The sequence below is a fragment of the Eurosta solidaginis genome, chromosome 4 (genome assembly GCF_040869045.1).
Source record: "Eurosta solidaginis isolate ZX-2024a chromosome 4, ASM4086904v1, whole genome shotgun sequence".
NCBI lineage: Eukaryota > Metazoa > Arthropoda > Insecta > Diptera > Tephritidae > Eurosta > Eurosta solidaginis.
Window position 1 is genome coordinate 18,748,449 of NC_090322.1, and position 25,557 is coordinate 18,774,005.

The following is a 25,557-nucleotide window of genomic DNA, read 5'->3' on the forward strand; positions in this document are numbered from 1 at the left end:
ACATTCCCAGCAAAAAATTTTCTGTGGGTTTCGGCACCTATTGGTGTCATGTCCTCGTTCGCCTGCATCTCCTGCATACGCCGTTGGGGTCGTATCTCTGATTGCTTGGAGGCGTGCGGTTCGTTAGGTTCGGTGGCGGTGGTGGTTGTGTTTCAGGTTTTGATGGTGACACCCGGGTTGTGTCACTAGCGATGTATCGCGTAACTTCGCGGTGATGTCCGCCTGATGATCTTCGATAGTCCTCGCGTATGTTCTCGTATTCTTCAACGAGTGTCAGGAGCTCTGCGAGATTAGTGAAGTCCCTCCGACGGATGTAAAGTTGGTAATCGGGGTGGCTGTTACGGAAGATTCGTTCCAGCCGCTGTTCGCTGGTGTACCCTGCGTGTCTCATCAAGCTCTGGATTCCTAGTACGTAGTCCTTATACCTCTCCTTGTTGTGCTGCCTTCGTTGGCGTATGTCGTCGTCGAGCCGCTCGAAGTACCTGACTGGTAGGAAGAAACGTAAAAAATCCGTTTTGAACCTTGTCCACTCTCCACAGTGCGCATTGTTATTGCGGTACCATTGTAGCGCGGCGCCCCCTAGTAGCTCGGGCATGGTTTTTGGCAGGAGGTCCACGTTTAGCGCGTATACTTCGGCTAACTCCTCTAACCGTTGGATGAACGCTAACGGGTCCCGTCCACCTTCATACTTTACGGACCACTTTTTACCTGGTCGATGATGGGCGCGAACACCACGGTCGGTGCTTGAGTTACCTGGCCTGTATAGTTCATGGCTGGTGCCGTCATTCCCGCTGGTAAGTACGGTTGCGTGGGTTGAGATGTGTCGGTTGATGATGCCGTAATTTCTGATGGTACGTGCTGTCGTGTGGGTACTGTACTCCTGGGAGGAAACGCGAATTGAGTTTGTTCTACTGTTGTAACGGTGACCTTCGGTGTGCCTCCTCCGTTCGACGGAGTCGGTGTCTTAACCTCATTTACGTCGCTCATGTGCGTAGTTTCCTTGTAGGTGGCTTGTAAGGATAAAAATTTTTCGTGGATTTCCGAGTCCGTATTTGCCTTTGAGGCCAGTGCTGCTATGCGCTTTGGGATCTCCCGGGTGGTGCCTGTGTGCCCAATACCCAATTCCTGTGTGATGGATATCAGCTGTTCCTTTGAAATTGTGTCTAACCACGTGGTATCGATCTGGTCGACCATTTTACGGTTAGGTTTCTCGTCAGGAATGTTCCTTCTGACGTGGTAACGATTTGCAGGGTCCCTGCTCGGGCGCCAATTATAACGAAGCTTTTTCGTGCCCCGTTGCTTCTTTGATATTTGCTGGGGTATACTCGCCGTGCCCAATAACAATAAATTACAATAAATTTGTATTAAAGGGGCACCTTGCAAATCGATTTAATATAAAAAACTTCACTCTCTTTATTGGTTCTAAATTCTATAATATAAAATAAAACGTGTTTGTATACTTCATTTTCAATTTCACTCGGATTATCTTGCGGTATCCTTGATTGCGGTGGCGGGCCTTAGCGGTCCGGCCGTATCCCGTTAGCTGGGTCCCGTTAGTATGTGGCGTCGGTGCCTTGACGCGCCTTATGACGGCGTCTCTCTCTGCTGCGGTGCTCTGTCGCGCCTTACGTCGGCGTCTACTTGTATTGCTGAGGCGATGCTCTGTCGCCGTGTTCCGTTAGACGGATCCCGTTAGTGTGTGCCGTCGGTGCCTTGACGCGCCTTATGTCGGCGTTTACTTGTATTACTCTGCTGCGCCTTGCGTCGGCGTCTATTTATATTACTGGTTGCTGGGTGATTCTCTGCCCCGCCTTGCGTCGGCGTCTACTGGTACTTGCTGGGCGATACTCTGTCGCGCCCTACGTCGGCGTTTACTTGTATTGCTGTCGGTGTACCTCTGCTGCGCTCTGCCGCCGCACTTGGCGCTGGCTTACCCTGGCTGCGCTATGCGTCGCTGCGTTGACGTGACCTCTGCTGGCGTACTTCTACTCCGCTGCGCTTTGCTGCCGCGCTCTGCGCTGGTTTACGTGCGTTGCCGCTCTGTTGCGGCCTCTGCCGGCGTACTTTTTGGTTACGTTGTGCGTCGGCGGGCCTCTGCTGGCGTACTTCTACTGACGGAGGTGAGCGGGCGTCACTTTGGTTACGTTGTGCGTCGGCGGACCTCTGCTGGCGTACTTCTACTGGCGGAGGTGAGCGGGCGTCACCTGTCGCGGTTGCGCGTTACTGTGGCGGGGCCTTTGGTCTCTGGGGGTGATGCATAGAGAAGATCAACCGGAATCACCATTCCACGACTCGCTCCTATGAAGTGGATTCCTATTGCATAGAGAAGGTCAACTGCAATAGGGATATACTTCGCTAGTAGCTCTGGTCACGACCACAGCTCCGTGCTGACTGACTCTGGTTACGTCGTGCGTCGGCGGACCTCTGCTGCGCTTTGCTGCCGCGCTCTGCGCTGGTTTACGTGCGTTGCCGCTCTGTTGCGGCCTCTGCGGGCGTACTTCTACTGACGGAGGTGAGCGGGTGTCACCTGTCGCGGTTGCGCGTTACTGTGGCGGGGCCTTTGGTCTTTGAGGGTGATGCGTAGAGAAGGTCAACCGCAATCACCATTCCACGACTCGCTCCTATGAAGTGGATTCCTATTGCATAGAGAAGGTCAACTGCAATAGGGATATACTTCGCTAGTAGCTCTGGTCACGACCACAGCTCCGTGCTGACTGACTGCTGGTTACGTTGTGCGTCGGCGGACCTCTGCTGCGCTTTGCTGTCGCGCTCTGCGCTGGTTTACGAGCGTTGCCGCTCTGTTGCGGCCTCTGCCGGCGTGCTTCTACTGACGGAGGTGAGCGGGTGTCACCTGTCGCGGTTGCACGTTACTGTGGCGGGGCCTTTGGTCTTTGGGGGTGATGCGTAGAGAAGGTCAACCGCAATCACCATTCCACGACTCGCTCCTATGAAGTGGATTCCTATTGCATAGAGAAGGTCAACTGCAATAGGGATATACTTCGCTAGTAGCTCTGGTCACGACCACAGCTCCGTGCTGACTGACTGCTTTGCTGCTGTGTCGCTCCTTTTATGGCTGTTGTGTTTGGTGTTGCTAGCTCAAATGGTTGCGTTGCCATGGTCACCGTGTTGCTGTTGAATGTTGCGAGCGCTCGTTGTGTTGCTGAGATTTGTTGGTTGGCCGTGTTGCTGTTAAATGTTGCGACCGCTCGTTGTGTTGCTGAGACTGGTTGGTTCATCGTGTTGCTAGAGCCTTTTGTGGCCACTTGTTGTGTTAATGTCGTGTCAAATATGTTGTGGGGTCGTTTTGTGTGGGCCAAATTAATGAGGATTTATTTGGTTCTAACAAACTGATATTGAATTTGACATCTGTATAGCAGAAACTTAATTAACTTCCAGACACAAAGATAGAAAATATAGCCTAATCGCAGTGTGAGGTGTACACCAGAAGACACTTTCCAGAGTGAGCCAACGAGTTAAATAAATATCTAGTGCGTGGCTTAACACTTGGAATTCCTTAAACTCTTTAATTTGCTATGGGTTGTTTGAATAAAATTTAAATATCGACATCCCAAACGAAAAGTGTCACTTTCATAATGTTTACATAGGAGTCTTTGTAAAATTTTTTAAGGGTAACCTTTTATTTGGCATGTCGATATATTGTTCCAAAAACTCTAAATACGCATCGGTATGCTTCCACGCATAACTTGAACATAAACTAAGGGAGTGGCAAGTACACTTAATATAACACAAATTAGTCTCATGCTTTCATTTAGTTTTCAGTTCGAGAATGGGTTCATCAGTGGCAGACTCCGTCTAATTTCTTTGATTTAACACTTTTCTAGACTAAGGAGAAGTGTTATATTTCGTCTTCATTTTAAAAACAGCAATTTTTTTTCGATTATATAAGGCAGGCAGGCATGCTTAACCAACGAACCGATATCATTTCGTTGGTTAAGCATGCCTGATATAAGGGTTGATGAAGGTGTGGACAATTTTATAGGCAGTTTGTACATATTTACATCAGACAAAATTACCAAAATCCTGGCTACAGCCTAAAAAGGGCCAAAATTGAAAAAAAGGGACCAGCGGACCAAATGGGGTTGGAAAGGACCATTTTTGGTCCAAATGGTGCCAAAAGGGCAACCGTGCTCGTATCAATTAATTTGATTACACGCTCAGCCACTACCCATTCATACCATTCCCACGTTCGATCAACACACGCGCCGCAACGTCAGCACATTTTGTTTCCCATCGATCGTTGCATGCGCTGCAGCGTGAGCATATTTATATTTCATCATGAAATGCAATACCAATAATTTAATAACGCAACGCTTGTGGGAAATCAAGGCCAGGGTCATTATCACCTGCATTCTAACACACTTTCGTAAGGGTTGCGCCGCTACCGCCGGCGCTGAGGTTTCTTTGGCAAACCGCCAAGAACGTTTGGGCAGTTGCTGTCGGGGATCCGTTCGACTAAGTCGATTTGGTGTTTAAGTTAATATACAACCATTTGAATAAAGAAGATTTTGTCAACTTTAAATTTCAGTGCTTTACTAATTTCAACTTCTTAGTTTGTTTGGAGTTGGCTCCTTAATTTTTTAAGTGAGAGGATCTGAGATCCTTAAGTGGCGCCTGAGTAGGGACCGCTTGTGAAAGTGAATATCCTTTAAGGATCAAATAGGAAGAAAAGTTGTGAAGTAAGAAAGAAGCTTACTTTAAATGTAAAAGCAAATAAAAAATGTGTAAGCAAATAAAAAAAAATAAAAACCGAAAAGCTATAAGGCTATATAAGAACCTCATAGTGGAAAAAGCAAACAAGCAACCAAAAATATACAGAAGCTAGCTCTTCTTAGGAAAAAACAGTGTACACGATATAACACCACTTATGAACCTAGTGGTGCTGTAAGTATAGAACTTAACCAATAATTAAATATACCTTCCTTTTTTTCAACTGTAACAAGGATGGAGGATCTTAAAGTGAACGTAATGAATTTAACAGGTGCCGTTAATGGCATGCTGGAGAAGATGAAAACTTTAGAGAGACGTGTGACGGAGTTGGATCGGGCCAATAATACCTTCAGTGGTCCTCCGCGTAGCGAGGCAACAGAGGAAGTGGTGGCACAAGCCCCCATGACTGAGGTCGACATTCGCGAAATATGTCGTCTGCCTGATTACGTAAAAGAGCTTCAAATTTTCGACGGAAGCCCTATACACTTTGTGTCCTGGGTACACTCCGTAGAAACCATCCTTGCTGACTTTTCAGTTATCAAGGGAAAACCCTTATACCGTGCTATATTACAGCACATTCGATAAAAAGTCCGCGGTACGGCGGATAACGCTCTGATTTCCTACAATATTTTTGACAACAATTGGTGCCTGGCTCTGCATTACGCAGATAAGCGGGATGTCCGCACTCTCGAACATCTGTTGCATCAATTGCAACAGAAAGATGGCACTGTTGACGAGTTCTACGCTCGAGTGAACCACCTATTTAACTTGACCACGAAGGTCCTTATGGACAGTTACAGAAATAGGGCGTTGGATGTATTCATCCGCGGTCTAAATGGGGAGATATCAAGGATGCTCCTCGTTCAATGCCCCAAGACTCTTCCAGAGGCTTATTCTGCTTGCCTGGAGTTGCAGAATGTCAACTTCAGAAACGTATCGCTTCACCCATCTCCTGGTAATAATCGTATAGTGGTCCCTATTAACAATTTAAACGAGATTAAACCGTCCTTAGAAGGGAGACCACCTGTAATTCCACCCAAGCCTACCTGGCGTCAACAGGATCGCAGGGCTCCATTCGATAGTAGGGAGCGTTTTTCAAGTAACTATCGTGCTTCACTCGCTACGAATCCTCCCGTCGAAAAAATGGATGTGGACAGCTCTACACAATCGCGAGCTGTAAATTATATCAATTACATTAGCGAAGAAATTGCAGCTGGAGGTGATCCCGTTGGGAAAGTTTTTAACGCCCACTCAGACGGAGGAGAGGTGTAAATTAATAAAAAGATAGGTTTAAAATTTTTTACGGATGTGGGCTTCCCTTCAAAGATAGCATTCTTTGTTCTTCCGGGACTGAAATCCTTCGCCGGTATAATCGGCGATGCTACGTTGAGAATGTTAGGGGCAGTAGTCGACAGGAAGAACAATTTCTTAAGGATAAATAATTTCAATTTGCCACTAAAGGCCAAAATTTCGAATCAGGTTAATTACTCAATGCGAAAGGACGTATCCGCTGATATAAAACAGCACGTTAATGAAGTACTGGAAAAATACTCCGATCTTTTCGTCCCTCTTAATGGCAGTGAGCTCGTGGATACAAATGTGCGAGCCGAAATACGGACCACCACCCCTGAACCTATCTACAGTAAAAGTTACCCTTATCCGGTATGTATGAGGGAAGAAGTAGACTGGCAAATAAACGAATTGCTTAATGAGGTAGTTATTACAGCTTCCAAAAGTCCTTACAAATCCCCAATATGGGTGGTGCCCAAAAAACCAAAGCCAAATGGGGAAAAATAATAGAGAATGGTGATTGACTATAAGAGATTAAATGCTGTCACTATCGCCGATACGTACCCTATCTCAGATATAAACTCCACCTTGTTAAGTTTAGGACAGGCCAATTTCTTCACAACTATTGACTTAACATCTGGCTTTCACCAGATACTGATGAAAGCGTCGGATATACCCAAGACAGCGTTCTCAACGATGAATGGGCCTATGCTTACCAATATATAGGGAAATTTTGTTATGTCTACATTGACGACATAATTGTTTTTGGAAAGGACCCGGAAGAACACTTACTAAACATCGAAAAGGTATTTGCAAGGCTTCGCGAAGCAAACCTTAAAGTAAATCTGGAGAAGACCTGCTTCTTCAAAAAAAAAGTAGAATTCCTTGGGTACGTCATCACTCCTGATGGCGTTCGCGCTGACCCAAGCAAAGTCGAAGCGATTAAACTTATTTCACCACCAGAAAATCTCAAGGATTTTAAAAGCTTTTTAGGTATGACTTCTTATTACAGGAAGTTCATAAGAGACTACGCAAAAGTGGCAAAACCACTAACCAATCTCACTCGAGGCGAGAATGCTCAGGTGAAAGCAAATTGTTCCAAAAAAGTAAAAATTGACAAGGCCCTTCAGGCTTTTCATGATTTAAAACAGCTTCTTGTATCTGCTGCTGCTAACCTGACTACGGATGCCTCGAACTTCGCCATCGGGGCAGTCCTCTCCCAGGGAGCAGTAGGCGAGGACAACCCTATAGCTTACATTTCACGATCCTTAAATAAATGCGAAGAAAACTATTCTACTAATGAGAAAGAGTTCCTCGCTATAGTTTGGGCTCTCGATAATCTGCGGTCGTACCTATACGGTGCCAAGAAAATTAAGATATACACCGATCACTAACCACTAACGTTTTCTCTGAGGTGCAGAAAACATAATGCTAAACTGAAACGCTGGAAGGTCAGGATAGAGGAGGACAATTGTGAAATAAACTACAAACCGGGAAAATCGAATTTAGTCGCCGATGCTCTCTCTCGTCTCAAAGCCGAAGTTAATGTGCTAACCAATCCTACCATTGTTCAAGCTCCATCTGTTTCAGGACAGGATCCCACAAGTGCTGGACTCGAAAGAAAACCCGAAATTGACACTGTCAATCAATGCACGATACATTCAGCTGATCAGGATAATTCGGATTTAATACCACATATAGAGGCCCCCCTTAACGTTTTTAAAAACCAAATAATCTTCAGAGACGGTAATCGGCCACAATGTCTGGAACATCCTTATCCGGGCTATAGCAGACACTATGTGTCATTTCCTGAATCGGATACGGCCGCATTGGTTACTATTTTAAGGGAGTGCCTCAACCCAAATGTGATAAATGGGATAAGAATTCCTGAGATATTCCTGGCTTCACTCCAAAACGCTTTCATTAACAATTTCTAGAGGTACCGCATTAGAATAACCCAGAGGGTGGTGGAAGATGTTACGGTTCCGGACAGGATCTACGAAATAATCGAGAGGGAGCACAAACGAGCCCACAGAAATCCCCGTGACAACACAGCACAAATACTCGAGCAATTTTATTTTCCCGCAATGTCCAAGCAAATCAGAGATTACGTTAGGCAATGTGATACTTGCAAATTAAACAAGTAAGATAGGCATCCGGCGAAACCGTTCCTCCAATGTACCCCAATACCAAATTATCCCTGCGAAATTCTACACGTCGATCTCTTCGAAATAGAGAAGCAAAAGTATCTTAGTGCAATTGACAAATTCACGAAATTTGCCAAGCTTTTTCCAATAAAGAACAAATCTTCCGTTCACCTCCGAAGAAAGATTACTGATCTCCTGCACTATTTCTCCGTGCCGGAAATATTAGTTATGGACAATAAGAGGGGATTTTTGACTCCCCTTGTCCTAAATTATATTCGATCCCATGGCATAGAAATTTACCAAACTCCTACACAACGAAGCGAAACTAACGGTCAGGTTGAGCGTCTGCACTCAACGTTGATTGAGATATACCGCTGTATTTCGGTTGAATATAACAGACTTTCTCCAAAAGAACGCATTTCTATTGCAGTGGTCAGATACAACAATACTGTCCACTCTGTTATCAAACGAAAGCCAGCGGATGTGTTCCTCAATCGGACCTCAAGAATAAATTATCAGGAATTGGTGAATTTTCGAGAAAAAACTATGGAGGATATAAAGACCTTATTGGAGAAGGAGCAGGAGCTCAGGAATGCGAGGTTGAACGCTAAACGCACAACACCGCGTTCCTTTGAAACAGGGGACAAGTTGTTGATTGCCAGCAAACAAATAAAGGCAAAACAAAAGCCTCTTTATAAAGAAGAAACTGTAGCTGAAGACAGAAACGTAACTATTGTTACCGAAAATAAAAAAAGTTCCACAAAAGTGACGTCAAAAACGTCTAAGATAACATTGGTCAGAAGGCAACTCTTATGGTTAGATCCTTGTGACCCAGGGTTTTGGGTGCAATTAACTTGCAGCCGATCTAGTCAGATATTGGTTCAATTCCAAATAACTCGATGGCTCGACTGACGACAATCGGTGTGGTTCAACTCCACCGCGAGGACTATGCTTTAATTGACGTGGAGCCACTCGTGCCCTTAGTAGGTCATTTGCAATTATCAACGCTTATGACTAAAAAGGATCACACGAACCTCCCAATGTCAGCTGGGAAAACGCCTATATTCCAATGCAAATTTAACGAAAAGAATTTTGAACCAACAGTGTGCGCACTGGAGTACATAAATTGTACACATATTGTAAGCACCAAATCGGTGAAGAACAAAAAAACGCTCTCATATAAACAAAAAAAAAAAAAAAGGAGAATGGAATTCTCTTACTAGAGCGATACTAACACGAAATAAAAAAAATAGAACACTAAACCATTAACAAAAAAAGCAAAAAAAAAGTTTTCCAAAATACTAACCATTAACACTTTCATAAGCGGTCCAAATAATTCTTTCCTTTGTCTTCATAATTCCCCAAAGTCCCCAGCAGCAACTCACTTTCTAATACTAGGTATTTAGGTTTTTAATGGGAATTGGGTATATTCTATGTGGGCCACTACTCACATCGCATTCAGAATTCTTATCAACCTATGTAATTAAAAGATTTGAATAAAAAATATTTCATGTAAAATCACTATTTTATAAGATAAACTTTTAAAAATTTTTCAAACAAATCAAAACAAATGTAAATATTGTAAAACAAAAAAAAAAAGGAAACAATTTTTAACAATTTCAAATTTCTTGTTACCTTAAAGTTACTACTATTAACTAGTTTAGACGTAAGTTAACTTGTAAATTCGTATCTTTAATATTTAAAACAAATGTAAATATTGTAATACAAAAAAAAAAAAAAAAAAATACAAAAAGGTTTAATTATTTCAAATTTATTGTTACCTCAAAGTTACTACTATTAATTATTTTAGACGTGAGATGACTTGTAAATTCTTATCTATAATATTTTTTAATACAATTAAAATAAATTTTTTTACTAAGCGGGGTAATTCATAGAACTAAGTATATTTAAAATAAATCTAATCCCCGCAGCATCTGTCTCTGCGCAACCGCGCACACGTATGATGTCTTCAAGATCGATTCTCCAATCATTTCAATCCGCGATGGGTACGGCTGGATAACAAATGGATACTTCAAACTAATTCACATGATCAACCTATCTCGATATGAGGAAATAGCAAGTCGCCTGAAACACGAAACATTAAAACTAAACGAAACCAACGATTTTACAGATGTTCTCTCCTACCACTTGGAGAAAATCCAAGCTCAGCTCAGTGAACTGAAAGGCCCGAAAGACAAACGGCCTAGACGCTAAATTAATTGGATAGGGTCGGCTTGGAAATGGATTGCCGGTTCCCCTGACGCTTCGGACTGGGATAAAGTCTTACAAGTACAGGATTCATTAATATCCAATAACAATCAACAATACAAGGTAAACTCTGAAATATTTATAAAATGTCATGAGTTATTGCAGACTGTCAATGGCATCATAACCGCTACAAACGGAATCCTTGGGTATGATCACATTATGAACATACCACAGGCAATCCTACACAAACCATGGATTCTGTGGGACGATGTCAACGAATTGGTCCAAGCCAGATGGCTAAAGCAGGGGTGGTTAACATCAACCTGCTAGACAAGGAAGAAATCAAGAGAATCATAAGCGAAATAGAGGTCCTCCCTTATAGTAATGTTATAGAAGCCATTGAGTACGGAGAACCTTCCATCTACACAAACGGCACAACGTTTTGGCCATGCCTAAGGTGGCCGAAACAAGGTTCAACCATCTAATCACCAGGTCAATAACAAAGAACGGTCATCGGGTGGAATTGCAATACAGTTCAGGAAGTAAACGTAAGGCATCAAGGATAGTGGCACCCACATTACAAGCGCAATGGTATGTAAGCAAGAATCATTGGACCTACTTTGAGAGGACGATTGTGTGCCACGTCTGCTTAAAGGTGGAAAAACCAGTTGCCGATATATAAGCTGGAATGACTCGACGATTGAGGCAATCAAGGAGGACACGATCCTCTTGGACAATTTCAATAAAACTATTTGATCAGACAATACTTCCAATGACTTGAGCGGCTCATATATTCTACAACTGTACAACGAAACGGTTAGAATCGACGGTAGAACCTACTGGAGCACAAGCAGCTCAGGCATCCAAGTACTACCTCCTGTGCTGTCCACTATTACAAATAGAAGTCTCGCAGTCAACCTCAACTTTGCCCATGAGATAACAACAGGAAACGTGAAGCCTCTTCGATACCTTAGAGGAAGAACAGACTGGTTTATCACATCGGAAATCGTGGGCTTTGCTATGTTGGTCACAGTCATTTGGTTAATTTGGAAGAGAATTACAGCAAAATTAAACATATCTACCTTGAACATTTCGGCATTGAACAAGAGTTTCCGCGGAAATAGGCACGAGGACTCACCCCAACCACCTAATCTACGGCACGTAGATCTTTAAAGGCGAGGAGTTAACACGCTCAGCCACTGCCCATTCATACCATTGCCACGTTCGATAAACACACGCGCCGCAACGTCAGCACATTTTGTTTCCCATCGATCGTTGCATGCGCTGCAGCATAAGCATATTTGTATTTCATCATGAAATGCAATACCAATAATTTAATAACGCAACGCTTGTGGGAAATCAAGGCCAGGGTCATTCACACCTGCATTCTACACTTACGTAAGGGTTGCACCGCTGCCATCGGCGCTGAGGTTTCTTTGGCAAACCGCCAAGAGCGTTTGGGCAGTTGCTGTCGGTGTTTAAGTTAATATACAACCATTTGAATAAAGAAGATTGTGTTAACTTTAAATTTCAGTGCTTTACTAATTTCAACTTCTTAGTTTGTTTGGAGCGAGTTGGCTCCTTAATTTTTTTAAGTGAAAGGATCTGAGATTCTTAAGTTATATATACATTACTATATTGGGTAATTCTTTACTTTAGCTCACAACTGCTAAAACTCGTCCAAACATATCGGGAGAGGTGTCAAAAGTCGCGTTTTGAACCCAGGACCACGAGTCCGAAAGCGGAAATTATAAATTTTATTTCTGTCAAAAGATGTTTCCAAAAAACCGAAAAATTGCCCCGGTGCGCTCCGAAACCTGAGGTGGGATCCGTAGTATTTTTGCGCAGAAAAACTTACTGCATTGGCGGCCTTCGGCCGCAATTATAAAAAATTGCCCTGGATGGGTCCAACACCGGTTTGGAGACCAAAACTATATCCGCGCAAAACACTTTTACCCACAGTTTTTCTTATGGGTACGACAAAATCATCAAAATTACAACAACCACATGAAAATTTAAAACGTTGTTTGCAAATATCTTCGAAAAGAAATAAAATTTCTAATTTCCGCTTTCGGATTCGTGGTCCTGGGCTCAAAACGCGTCTTTCAACACCTCTCCCGATATTTTTGGCCGAGTTTTAGCAGCTGCGAGCCAAAGTAAAGAATTACCTGGAATTGTTTCACATATCTTCATATACTCTGGAACGGTTTATATCTACTTTTTCACCTTCACCGTTTTAAGTGCTTTTATATTCTTTGCGAAAATTATTGCAGCTAAGGTGGCATGATGTTTTTGTAAATTGGAATTTCAAAATCAATAACAATATTCGAATGCCGGAAATAAAAAAAAAGTACCGCGGACTGCATTAAATCCCCGGTCGCCCTTTAAACAACTTTCTGAATACATGTATTTGTATTGTAGGATTTACATAGAACGTTTGGTGTGTTGCTCCGACTGCCATATGTGTTCAATGTATGGCTGCAAATTTATCTTGGTACACAAAGTATGTATATGGGTTGTAAAGTGTTATGGTAACACATATTCAGTGGAGCAGCAAGGAAGGCGGTTGGCATGATCTAGTGGTGCACTGTGGCTAGTCATGTAGGCTGGGCGGGGTTCTTGCCAACTTTGCTGTCCTGTGCCATAAACAGAAAAAGGTCATATCATGCCTTAAAAAAACTGACAAAAGCGCAGAGCCTACTCAAAACGCTTACAATTCAAAATAAAAACGACATCCGGTCGAACCGGATGCCACGCACAGACCGTTAAATTCAATTCAAAATTCAAAGAAACATCTAAACTCAAAAAAAATGTAATCGAACCAGAAATGATCGGTTACAAAACGCTGAATGCATGAAAAAAAGCTGAAAATTAAAACGAAAATAAAAAGGCCGAATATACATGGGGTCGCCGCGGGTGTTGTTGCGACGCTCGGTGCTTATCCCACCCTCAAAATCCATGGCCCCCGACACCTATATTTCGGTGGCCCCTTACCTGTAAACTCTATGTGCATTCTAAATGAACGGAGACATCAGCATTCCCATTTTAAATTCAAAATTTATTATATAAACTTAGTTGCAAATACTAGTGATATGATACTAAGGCTTATCTGTAGTAGTCTAAGGAGAACCCTAAGGCATAAAAAAATCAATGTTGCGTGTATTTCAAAACGACTGTATTACATATTCTTTTCAACGTTTAATGCAACACACAAGTTGTAAAAAACTGTCATACTAATTCTAAAACTAGATTAGTTAAGACACATTGCCGACTGATTTATATGGAAGTCTCTTTTATTTTCTAATCGTATTCTATCCTAGCTTTGTTAATTTATTTTATTTTATTCTATGGTAGTTTATGTTTTGTTGAATATTTAGTTCAAGTTTATTGTATTTTATTTTATTTTATCTTTTATTTCATGTTATTTAGTTTAACATTAATTTTAATTTTATATATTTTTTCTCTCCCTTTTTTCTACCTTCAATCTAAGTAGATGTTTATTTTGTTTCCTTTTTTGTAATATTTAAATGGTTATACAATATTAGTATTAATTTAGTAGTAACTGTTTTTTTTTTTTTTTTGAATACTTATATACATTAAATGTTTACTAACTACACTTATTAGTACGAGTGCGCCTTTTAAACTTTTTTCTTTCTATTTTTAATAAATATTATAAAAGCTATCTCTGGTAGCTTCGATACGCTTTGACAGCGTCATTAGACATTTATGAAATGCGTTCCCGCTTCCTTCGCTTGGAATCGACCCATCACGCTAGATTTACATAGAAATCTTGACGCGTTGATTTGCTTCAAAAGCGCCATAAATTAAGAATATCTGCCTTTTAGAACCGCTTAACAATTCGCAAATTTTGTATGGCAGGATATACGTGACGCCATACATTGAACATTTCAGTATGGCGAAGCGATGAAACAAAGCGGCCGACACACGCCTTTTACACTTATCCCAAAATTTTTTGTCGTGTTTTGCAGTCAACCCCTTTAAAAATGTATTACAACAATGCTACCGACAATAAAGATCGATACTTTCAGTCTGATCCTTAATGGCCAAATTACATGTTCAGAAGTTTTGCTTGCAGCGCTGCTAGTTATGCTGTTGCCAAAGACGTTGGACTATTCGAACGTCTTTGGCTGCTACAATTGTGGATAAAATAAAAAAAGAATATCCACAATGGCTTCTACTTGATCGCTTCAGTTATATTGGCAGCTCTATGCAGTAGACGTTTACGCCGATCACTATATCGGCGGCGGCGGCACTATCATACACCGCCGGCGGCGGACCAGTTTACGCCGGTCTTCTTACATTAAAACGCTTGATTTTTCTATTTTTAAATTGTATTTAGGAAAGGTGTTGTTTGTATGTATTTAAGGAAACCAACGTTTTGGCCATTTCGGAAAGACCCGGGCTTTTTGCCTCAGTCTCGCGTATCGTTCAGAAAATTTCCGGAGCAGCTCCTTGCTCCTTCACTCATCTGTTGTTGTTGTTGTAGCAGTGCTTCGCGCCACCTAATAGCAGCGACCGATCACAAATTGTCATCAATATCCTCTAACGGGAGTCCAAGGAAACTTGCTGTTTCAACAGGGGTGGACCATAATGAAAGGGGTGTTAGAGGCGTTGGTTACACATTACAATCAGCCCTATTCTGCATTTCGACTTGGATTGGAATTTTTTCGATTTGGCAATTTTGGTATTCTGTGTTCCAATCTCTTTCGATCCAACTTCGAATCGTTCGATTTTGTGTATTCTGCATTTCGATCGTAGCTCCGTTTTTCTAAGTTGCAAATTTGTTGGCGGAAAAATATTTTCTTTTTATTTTTTTATTAATTTATAACATAATTTTAGCAAAAATGTAAGTAAAACTTGTTGAGAAACGTAACAGGCTTGATGATGAATGTTTTTTATATGTTCCCAGGTCAAAAACATGTCGATGTCGAAGCCCTTGGACGTATTTGCCCCGCAAAAGTATCTAACACATACTTGAAAGCATCCTAATTAAGTCGAGTTTTTTTAACCTAAATAAGAAAATAAGTCATTAAACTTTACCACTTTCAAGTTAAATTTCTTACAATTCGTCACTCATCTCAAATGGATTACACAAATATTAACACACAATGCCTTTCCATTCTCGCCTGACCATTTTCGTATGAGTTGCTTTCCAACTCCACAAATAATGCCGCGGCTATTGCTTCCATTATAATAGACAGCTATAATTTGTGTCTGTTCGTTGGGTCCAGTTATATGCCAAAGCAAGCTGCCGGAGTAGAGGAAGTTGAAGCGAAAACGAAAACAATCCTTGCGGAAAGAATAAATAAATCTTCTTAAAGTATTTTAGGCCACTGCAATGAAATTAGCATCCATAAAATTCAGAAAATGTCAACTATATTCGTACAGGAATCCGTTTTAACAAAACTTGGTGGCCACGGCAGAGAATGGACATGATAAAAAGATTAGAAGGTAATACCCATTGTGGATAAGACAAGTGTGATAACTTCTGCATAGACGTCAAACTTACAAATAGAATGGATCGCCTGATTTTTTATTGACTATCGCTGACTCATTCTGTATCTCTTTCTATCATTCGCTGAAGGCAGCCGGCCCTAATAAATACAAGATAAACAAATACAAGAAAATGCAAAACTCAAGATAGAGACTAGCACTAAAACGCGTCCAAACAGCTTTGTTTGTATTATTCAACAGTTTAGCGAAACGAACGCAGAAGGTTGGAAATAAGCGGAATTTCACTAAATTCGTTAAAATATGCAATATCCTACCTTTTCATAAGAAGAAGGCACATTACCAAGGGCGTTTCCCAAGGCCGTCGGTTCTATGTACCGGACCGACTCGGGATTTTTCCCGACCAAGGATACAAGAATTTAATTATAAATAACCGCGTAGCTTCAGTTTTCAAACTGGTTCGACTGTCTTGGGAAAGCTTTTGCTTCACAACTTTGAGTGTTCTTAGAGACTTGGGTATTGAATGATGAAGTGTGAAAATTAAAATTAACATTTCAGACGCTATTTTAAAGTTCCACAAATAAACAACAGATGTTTCAATATTAGGCCAAATGATTTTTCAAACGCTTCTCATACGTATGTACATATATCTTCAACTTAAGTATGTGGTGAATCATTTTAAAGGAGTGCTTAAACCTCTGGAACCTACAAAAGGATCTTGCATCACTGATTTCGCTTGCTTTTTTAACACCTTACGGACAATTTCAAAACTTGTTCGACTTGGGCCATTTTATTTGAATTCATTGTTCCTTATTAATTTTTTTTTTTTTAATTATGCAACGTGATCATTTAAATTTTTTATATAACTTTTCCTTTAATGTTTTGTTTCAATAACTTGGTGAATTGGGTGATGCAAAATCCGTGTTGAGCTGGCATTGAAAGCATTAAATTACTTTTGAATGGGTTAAGCTGGAGTCATTGGTGTCGTATCGCTGTAGTCGTATCCCTAACATAATCAGCTGTTTATCGTTACGACGGTAAACCAAAAACCAATTGGTTGGCTACGATACGGTTACGACCTTAGGGGCACCAATAATCGATTGCATTGATTCTCATAAGGTTGGTCGAATCAGCTGTTAAAAGGTTACCGATACGGTTACCGATAAAGCACCAATGTCTCCAGCTTTAAAAGAGATAAATTTCGCAATTGGAATCCTATAACTGGCAGTGGTGCGCATCTGTTGATACCCCCTTCGACCATAACGGACCAACCTTTGATATGAACAATAAATGGCCCAGACAGTCTTAAAAGAGTAGAAAATATAGTAATACGCCGAACGCCGCCGCCGCGCCGATATTTTTAACATTCGGCGGCGGCATGCGAAAAACGACGAAAATTGGCTGCGTATATCTCTAGTTGGTTTTCTATAAACTAACGTGCACTATTGTCTGTTTATTTGCTATGAACAGGCTAAATACTTCAGCACAGGATAAAAAGATTAGAAGGTAAAACCCATTGTGGATAAGACAAGTGTGATAACTTCTGCATAGACGTCAAAATTACAAATAGAATGGATCGCCTGATTTTTTATTGACTATCGCTGACTCATTCTGTATCTCTTTCTATCACCCGCTGAAGGCAGCCGGCCCTAATAAATACAAGATAAACAACTACAAGAAAATGCAAAACTCAAGATAGAGACTAACACTAAAACGCGTCCGAACAGCTTTGTTTGTTTTATTCAACAGTTTAGCGAAACGAACGCAGAAGGTTGGAAAAAAGCGGAATTTCACTAAATTCGTTACAATATGCAATATCCTACCTTTGCATAAGAAGAAAGCACATTACCAAGGGCGTTTCCCACGGCCGTCGGTTCTATGTACCGGACCGACTCGGGATTTTTCCCGACCAAGGACTGCCATTTTAGTGTAACCCCATTTAATTTGTTACGTCCCTCCCACAAATTGTCATCCTCCCAGCAGCTCCTCGCAGCGCGACTGCTTCATATTCTCTTGCTCCGGGAAGGTATCGAACCCTATCCGGGTCCATCTCCTGACCCCGGTCCGGAGAAATGGGTTTGCTGCATCTGCCGGAAAAGAATCTTTTTAGGACGGTCATACTCTTGTCAGTGTGTCTCGTGTAAGGGATGGTTGCATCGGACAGGTTGTTCTGGACTAGACCCCAAAACCAGACGTCCACGTAACTTCTATAAATCTTTCGTGGCTCCTTGCTGTTCACGTCCTAGGACGTCCCGTAGTCTGCGCCTTAGCGCCCCCCTCTGCTTCCTTCCAGCAGCCCCGCTGCTCAGCAAGCCACAACAAGTACCCGCTGATGCTCGCGCCCACGGCACCACCAACTCACGCGGCTGCTCCCACTCATACCTACAATCTCCGTAGTAGAGTCGGGACCAATGCCGAGCATCAGCGTTTCATCAGGGTTTCAAATATTTAGCACATGTCTTCAACCTGTCTCTTTCCACCTTTGTCATACCCGAAAAATGGAAAATGGCCAAGGTAGTCCCGCTTCTAAAGCCTGGGAAACCAGCTAACATAGGAGAGTCATATCGCCCGATATCTCTCCTATCGCCAGTAGCCAAGACGCTTGAAGCCATTTTGCTCCCCCACTTCAAAGCAAATTTGCAGCTAGCCTGTCATCAGCATGGTTTTAGAAAACTCCATAGCACCACCACCGCGCTAAATGCCATTAGCACCCAGATAAAATGTGATTTAAATCAGAAGCCCCACCATAGAACAGTACTCGTAGCGCTAGACCTATCAAAAGCTTTTGATACGGTCAACCATGGCACGTTACTGCAAGACTTGGAAGGGTCTACCCTTCCCTCATGTCTTAAAAGGTGGACCGCAAATTATCTGAGTGGTCGGCAGGCATCGGTGCAATTCAGAAACGAAATATCAAAGCCAAGAAGAATTAAACAAGGGGTGCCTCAGGGTGGTGTCCTATCCCCACTTTTGTTTAATTTTTACATATCAAAACTACCTCCGCCACCAGAAGGAGTTACTATCCTTTCTTACGACGATGACTGCACAATAATGGCCACAGGCCCGGCCCACAGATCGATGAGCTTTGCAACAGAATAAACGGCTACCTCCCTAATCTCTCCAGTTTTTTCGCCTCGCGAAACCTGGCATTATCTCCGACTAAATCATGCGCGACCCTATTTACAACTTGGACGTCCCAAATGTCGACCATTTTGAACATCCACGTCGATGGCACCACGCTACCGACTGTCCTACACCCCAAAATCTTGGGTGTGACGTTTGATCAGGATCTACATTTTGGTGAGCACGCAGCCGCAATTGTTCCGAAAATCCAGAGCCGTAATAAAATCCTCAAATCCCTTGCTGGCAGTACTTGGGGAAAAGACAAAGAAACGCTCATTACCACATACAAAGCAATTGGCCAGCCGTTTGCGTCCTACTCGTCCCCTATATGGTCGCCAAGCCAAAAAACTACCCACTGGAAGAAGCTACAGGCCTGCCAAAATACTGCGCTCAGAACCGCCACGGGCTGTCTTCTTATGTCCCCAGAACATCATCTACATAATGAGGCGAGAATACTTCCCATCAGGGAGAGAAATGAGATGCTAACCAAATAGTTCCTTTTGAATACCCAGAAACCTGGGCATCCCAACAGACTTCTTATTGATGAGCCAGCACCGCCTAGGGACTTAAGGAGTCATCTCCGTAAGCATTTTGAGGAAATACGGCACCTGAGAACTCAGCCGTACGAAGCAAAAAAACAAAAGCAGGTCCTTGGTGAACTCCACAAACAGGCGTCGGACCTTTATGCCGGGAATTGCCCGGTGAATCCAGTACTCGGGGAGCAGTACCCAAAACTTGCGGAATAGGAACGCATACTCCCCAGGGAAACGCGAGTGACTCTGGCTCAACTTCGTTCTGGATACTGTAACAGGTTAACTCTTACATATTCAGAATCAACCCCGACATACAAAATGTATGCCCCACTTGCAATGTGTCCGCACATGACACCACCCATCTCTTTGATTGTAATGTGGAACCAACGCCTTTAACACCCCTTTCATTATGGTCCACCCCTGTCGAAACAGCAAGTTTCCTTGGACTCCCGTTAGAGGATATTGATGACAATTTGTGATCGGTCGCAGCTATTAGGTGGGGCGAAACATTGCTACAACAACAACATTGCCAAGGGAGACACGAGTCACCCTAGCCCAACTTCGTTCTGGATACTGTAACAGGTTAAACTCTTACTTGTCCAGAATCAGCCCCCACATCCCTGATGTATGCCCTGCACACAATGTGTCCCCACATGACACCAACCACCTTTTCAATTATAATGTGAAACTTACGCCTCTAACACCAATCTCCCTATGGTCCACCCCTGTTGAAACAGCCAGTTTCCTAGGACTCCCGTTAGAGGATTTCGATGACAATTTGAGTGGTCGTGCCCATTGAGTGGGGCGAACACTGTTAATACAACAACAACAACAAAAACTTAAACAATAAATATGATTTTGTCAAACTATTCGTTAAAATTAGAATGAATTCTAATCAGTACACGTAGCCACTATTTAACATATTTCCTTAATCCGATCCACCATTTAAGAGATATTGCGATGCCAAAATTGTTTTCGATCACCGATCGTGTAACAGAATACCAGCCCTGTATTCCGCGCTTTACGAAGTAATTAACCTTAATATAAGATCACAGTCTACGGAGTTTATAATGCCAGTTTACCCATTTACTTTCTATTTAGCCTCTACTTTTCTTAAACCTGCCATATTTCGCTCATGCGTCTCTGGATCTTCGTCTTTGTGCGTAGTTGAATGTAACAGTAGCTCCGAAGCCAAACGAAAAGCTAAGGGACAAGATTCACATCTGTGAATATTATCACCCAGATGTACACGTAAATGCTTATTCAGTAATTTTTTTGTCGTAAAGCACCGTTCGCAGTATTTGCATTTATATGGTTTTTCACCGGTATGAGTACGCATATGCTCCCTTAGTTGCGCAGCTTCTGCAAGTCTGTTTAACACAGACCAAAAATAAAGTTAGAAAAAATTTGGTGAAATATATGTATGTATTAAGACTAGGAGTTTTATGATGACCTACCGCTTTTCACAAAAATCACATTTATGGGGCTTTTCGCCGCTATGACTTCTTTCATGTCTATTTAAGTGCCATGTTGAGTTAAAATGTTTGCCACAAATATCGCACGGGTATTGGTAGTTCTTGTCACGTATGTCTTTGTATCTGAAAAAAAAAACACGAGTCATCAAGACAAAAAAAAAAACAAGTTTATTTATTAGAAGCGAGGATTTGAATTTAGTAACTAAACTAACAATTTTTTGTCTACTAAAAAGTGGAGTATGTTCAAATTTAAACCTGGTCGTAAAACTTTTTAGTATTTTTAGGCCCACTTGCTGAACGGCAAGTTATTTTTTTAGCTTTAGGCAAGGTGCACACGTCATGGACGCGTACAAGATATTTCATATAGCTACAATTTCTCTACGCCTCAAGATCTGCACACGGAGCTATTTTCGAGCGTCGCTACAAAAAGCAATTATTGAAAAAAAAAAAAAAAAAAAAATTAAATTTCTTCAGCTATATCCGTCCCCGAAACCAAAGGAAAATAGGTATTAAACGTTGTTTGCATCCCCGTGCCTCTGTAAATTATGAAAGGCAATTTTAAACCACCGCGGACTAGAGAAAATGGTGATTTCTAGTTTCCAACACTTTTTAGCCTTTTAAACGCTTCAACCATCTCTAACCAAGCTGTTGTGGTGTTTAATACTCTTTTTCGCTTTGGTAATATACCTTTCACGCACTTTTATTAACTAAAGTAACATTCTTTAACTAATTACACAAATTTGCATACAAAAAATGTAAACAAACATCTTGTTCTTCTTTTTTTCAAGCGTACGTACGCTCAGCGACCAACATTGCTGTACCCTTAGCTACAAGAAAATTTCATGCTTTGTCGCTTTCATGCAGCTGACGCCTCGTATGCAGCTCTCCATTCAAATACATGTGTTCGGCATCAAAGCGTACAAAATTTCGCCTGCAGCGTCTATGACGAGTAGCATCGTGTGCACCTTGCCTTAGAGCTACTTTCAAAAATGTGTCAAAAATGTATGAATTTAACCCCTCATATTACGTTGTCTGAGTTAAAAAATTTAACTTGCCGTTCTGCAAGAGAGCCTTAAGGAACATCTTCGGCTTATATCCAAACCCTTTCTTAGCAAAAACACAGTTTTGACAGCTATATTGTGAGTTTCTAAAAATATAAAGTACGGCAGTGGGTGATGAAAAATGGCTTTGTGTTTCAAATAAGTTGTGTGGTTTAAACTCAGTTTAATATAGTTTATAAGTCAGATTGAGCTTTTTGTTATACGAATTAAAATTATTTTCTTAAAAATTTCAATCGTGTTTTGAACATGACGCCTTGAAAAAGCGCGTAGTTTACTTTCCTTCCTTTTCTTTTTTTCTTTTCTCTTCTCGTCTCATTTTTTCTCTTCTCTCTATTCTCTTTTCTTTTTTAATTTTTCTTCCTTTCGTTCCCTCTTCATTCCTTTCCCTTACCTTTGCTTGCTGCCGTTTCTTCCCGTCCTTTAATTTTTCCATTTTATTTGATTTTGTTTTAGTTATCAATGTTAGAAAAAAATAAATAAAAGGAATTGTGTAAAGCAAATGAATCTGCCTCGCTATTTAAAACATATAATTTTATTTTACTTTATTTTATTTTATACATTTGTAAATTTTAGTTTTTTATTAAATTATTATGCTTTATTATGACAGAAAAACTCAAAAGAATTAAACATACCAGCTGTCATTAGACCTATGGCTACAGGACCTGGCCCTTCATTTGATGAATTAGCTTCTAAAATAAACAGCTATCTCCCCGATTTATCCAGTTTTTTCACCTCGCCCAACTTGGCATTATCACCGACCAAATGCACGGCCACCCTTTTTACTACGCGGAAGGAACAGATGTCGCAAATATTGGACGTACGCGTCGATGGTGTGACACTACCGACTGTCAGTCACCCAAAGATCTTAGGGGTAACGTTCGATAATACTCTAACCTTCGTGACTCATGCCGCCGAGATTGTTCCTAAAGTACAAAGTCGCAACAAAATCCTCAAGTCGATTGTCAGCAGCACATGGGGAAAAGGCAAAGAAACGTTGCTAACCACGTACAAAGCAATTGGCCGCGCTCATGAGCTACACGTCACCAGTCTGGTCGCCTGGTCTTAAAAATACACACTGGAAATGGCTAAAGACCTTTCAAAATGCTGCAATCAGAACTGCCACCGGATGTCACCTTATGACCCCCGAACACCAATTACATAATGAGGCCAAAGAGCTCAATATTAAAGAGCACAAAGCAGTTTTTGCTTAATTGTCACAAACCAGGACATCCTGGCAAACAACTGCTTGATCTAGCACCGCTTCCACGGGGATTAAGGGAACACCTCCTAAAGCACTATGGCGAGATCCGGCACTTGCCAACACAGCCGTTTGAACCTGGCAAGCATAAGCAGACCCTTTGCCAAATCCACACAGAATCGGTAAAAGCCTTTGTCAGGACACGCCCGGTGAACCCCGTAATTAATATTGTAACGAATTTAGTGAAATTCCTCTTATTTGCAACCTTCTGTAACGTTCGTATCGCTAATATCCGTCACAATATGCAATATCCTGTCCTTGCATAAAAAGAAAGCACATTACCAAGGGGGGCACGAGTCACCCTGGTCCAACTTCGTTGTGGGTACTGTAACAGGTTAAACTCTTACTTGTCCAGAATCAACCCCGACATACGTAATGTATGTCCTGCATGCAATGTGTCTCCAACCATCTTCTCAATTGTAATATGGAACTTAGGCCTCTAGCACCAATCTCCCTATGGTCCGCCCCTGTTGAAACAGCCAGTTTCCTAGGACTCCCGTTAGAGGATTTCAATGACAATTTTTGAGTGGTCATGCCCATTGAGTGGGGCGAAGCACTGTTAATACAACAGCAACAACAACTCAAACAATAAATATGATTTTGTCAAACTATTCGTTAAAATTAGAATGAATTGAAATTAGTACACGTAGCCACTATTTAACATATTTCCTTAATCCGATCCACTATTTAAGAGATATTGCGATGTCAAAAATTGTTTTCGATCACCGATCATATAACAGAATACCAGTCCTGGATTCCGCGCTTTACGGAGAAATTAACCTTAATATAAGATCACAGTCTACGGGGTTTATGAATGCCATTTTACCTATTTACTTTCAATTTAGCCTCTTCTTCCCTTAAAGCTGCCATATTTCGCTCACGCGTATCTGGATCTTCGTCCTTATGCGTAGTTGAGTGTAACCGTAGCTCCGAAGCAAAATGAAAAGCTAGGGGACAAGATTCACATCTGTGAATATTATCACCCAAATGTAGAAGTAAATGCTTATTCAGTAGGTCTTTTTTCGTAAAGCACCGGGCGCAGTATTTGCATTTATATGGTTTTTCACCGGTATGAGTACGCGTGTGCTGCCTTAGTTTCGAAGCTTCTGCAAATCTGTTTAACACAGGCAAAAAATAGAGTTAGAAAAAATTTGGTTAAATATATGTATTAAGACTAGGATTTTTATGATAACCTACCGCTTTTCACAAAAATCACATTTATGTGGCTTTTCGCCGCTATGACTTCTTTCATGTCTATTTAAGTGCCATGTTGTTTTAAAACGTTTGCCACAAATATCGCACGGGTATTGGTAGTTCTTGTCACGTATGTCTTTGTATCTGAAAAAAAAAAAAAAACACAAGTCATCAAGACAAAAAAAAAAAAAACAAGTTTATTTTTTGATATTAAAAAGAAGCGAGGATTTGAATTTTGTCAATAAACTAACAATTTTTTGGCTACTAAAAAGTGGAGTATGTTCAATTTAAACCTGGTCGTAAAAGTTTTTAGTATTTTTAGGCCCACTTGCTGAACGGCAAGTTATTTTCTTAGCTTTGGGCAAGGTGCACACGGGGCTACGCGTCATAGACGCGTACAAGATTTTTCATATAGCTACAATTTCTCTACGCCTCAAGATCTGCACACGAAGCTACTTTCGAGCGTCGCTACAAAAAGCAAACAATTATTAAAAAAAAAATAAAAAATTAAATTTCTTCAGCTATATCCGTCCCCGAAACCAAAGGAAAATAGGTATTAAACGTTGTTTGCATCACCGTGCCTTTGTAAATTATGAAAGGCAATTTTAAACAACCGCGGACTAGAGAAAAGGGTGATTTCTAGTTTCCAACACTTTTTAGCCTTTTAAACGCTTCAACAATCTCTAACCAAGCTGTTGTGGTGTTTAATACTCTTTTTCGCTTTGGTAATATACCTTTCATGCACTTTTATTAACTAAAGTAACATTTTTTTAACTAATTACACAAATTTGCATACAAAAAAATGTAAAGAAACATCTTGTTCTTCGTTTTTTTCAAGCGTACGTACGCTCAGCGACCAACATTGCTGTACCCTTAGCTACACGAAAATTCCATGCTTTGTCGCTTTCATGCAGCTGACGCCTCGTATGCAGCTCTCCATTCAAATACATGTGTTCGTCATCAAAGCGTACAAATTTCGCCTGCAGCGTCTATGACGCGTAGCCTCGTGTGCACTTTGCCTTGGAGCTAATTTCAAAAATGTGTCAAAAATGTATGAGTTTAACCCCT

At 41.4% G+C, this 25,557-nt stretch overlaps 1 protein-coding gene across 1 annotated transcript in view; it reads right to left on the reverse strand.

The window, feature by feature from the left end:
- The window catches only part of LOC137248418 (zinc finger protein 721-like), a 203,734-nt gene that overhangs the window by 165,185 nt on the left and 12,992 nt on the right, over positions 1-25,557 (reverse strand). The window contains exons 2-5 of the mRNA XM_067779356.1: positions 24,493-24,633; positions 24,122-24,409; positions 20,959-21,099; positions 20,604-20,871 (exon numbers count right to left, since the gene is read on the reverse strand). Coding sequence (XP_067635457.1) covers positions 20,604-20,871; positions 20,959-21,099; positions 24,122-24,409; positions 24,493-24,633 — 838 coding nt within the window. The remainder of the gene's footprint in view (positions 1-20,603; positions 20,872-20,958; positions 21,100-24,121; positions 24,410-24,492; positions 24,634-25,557) is intronic.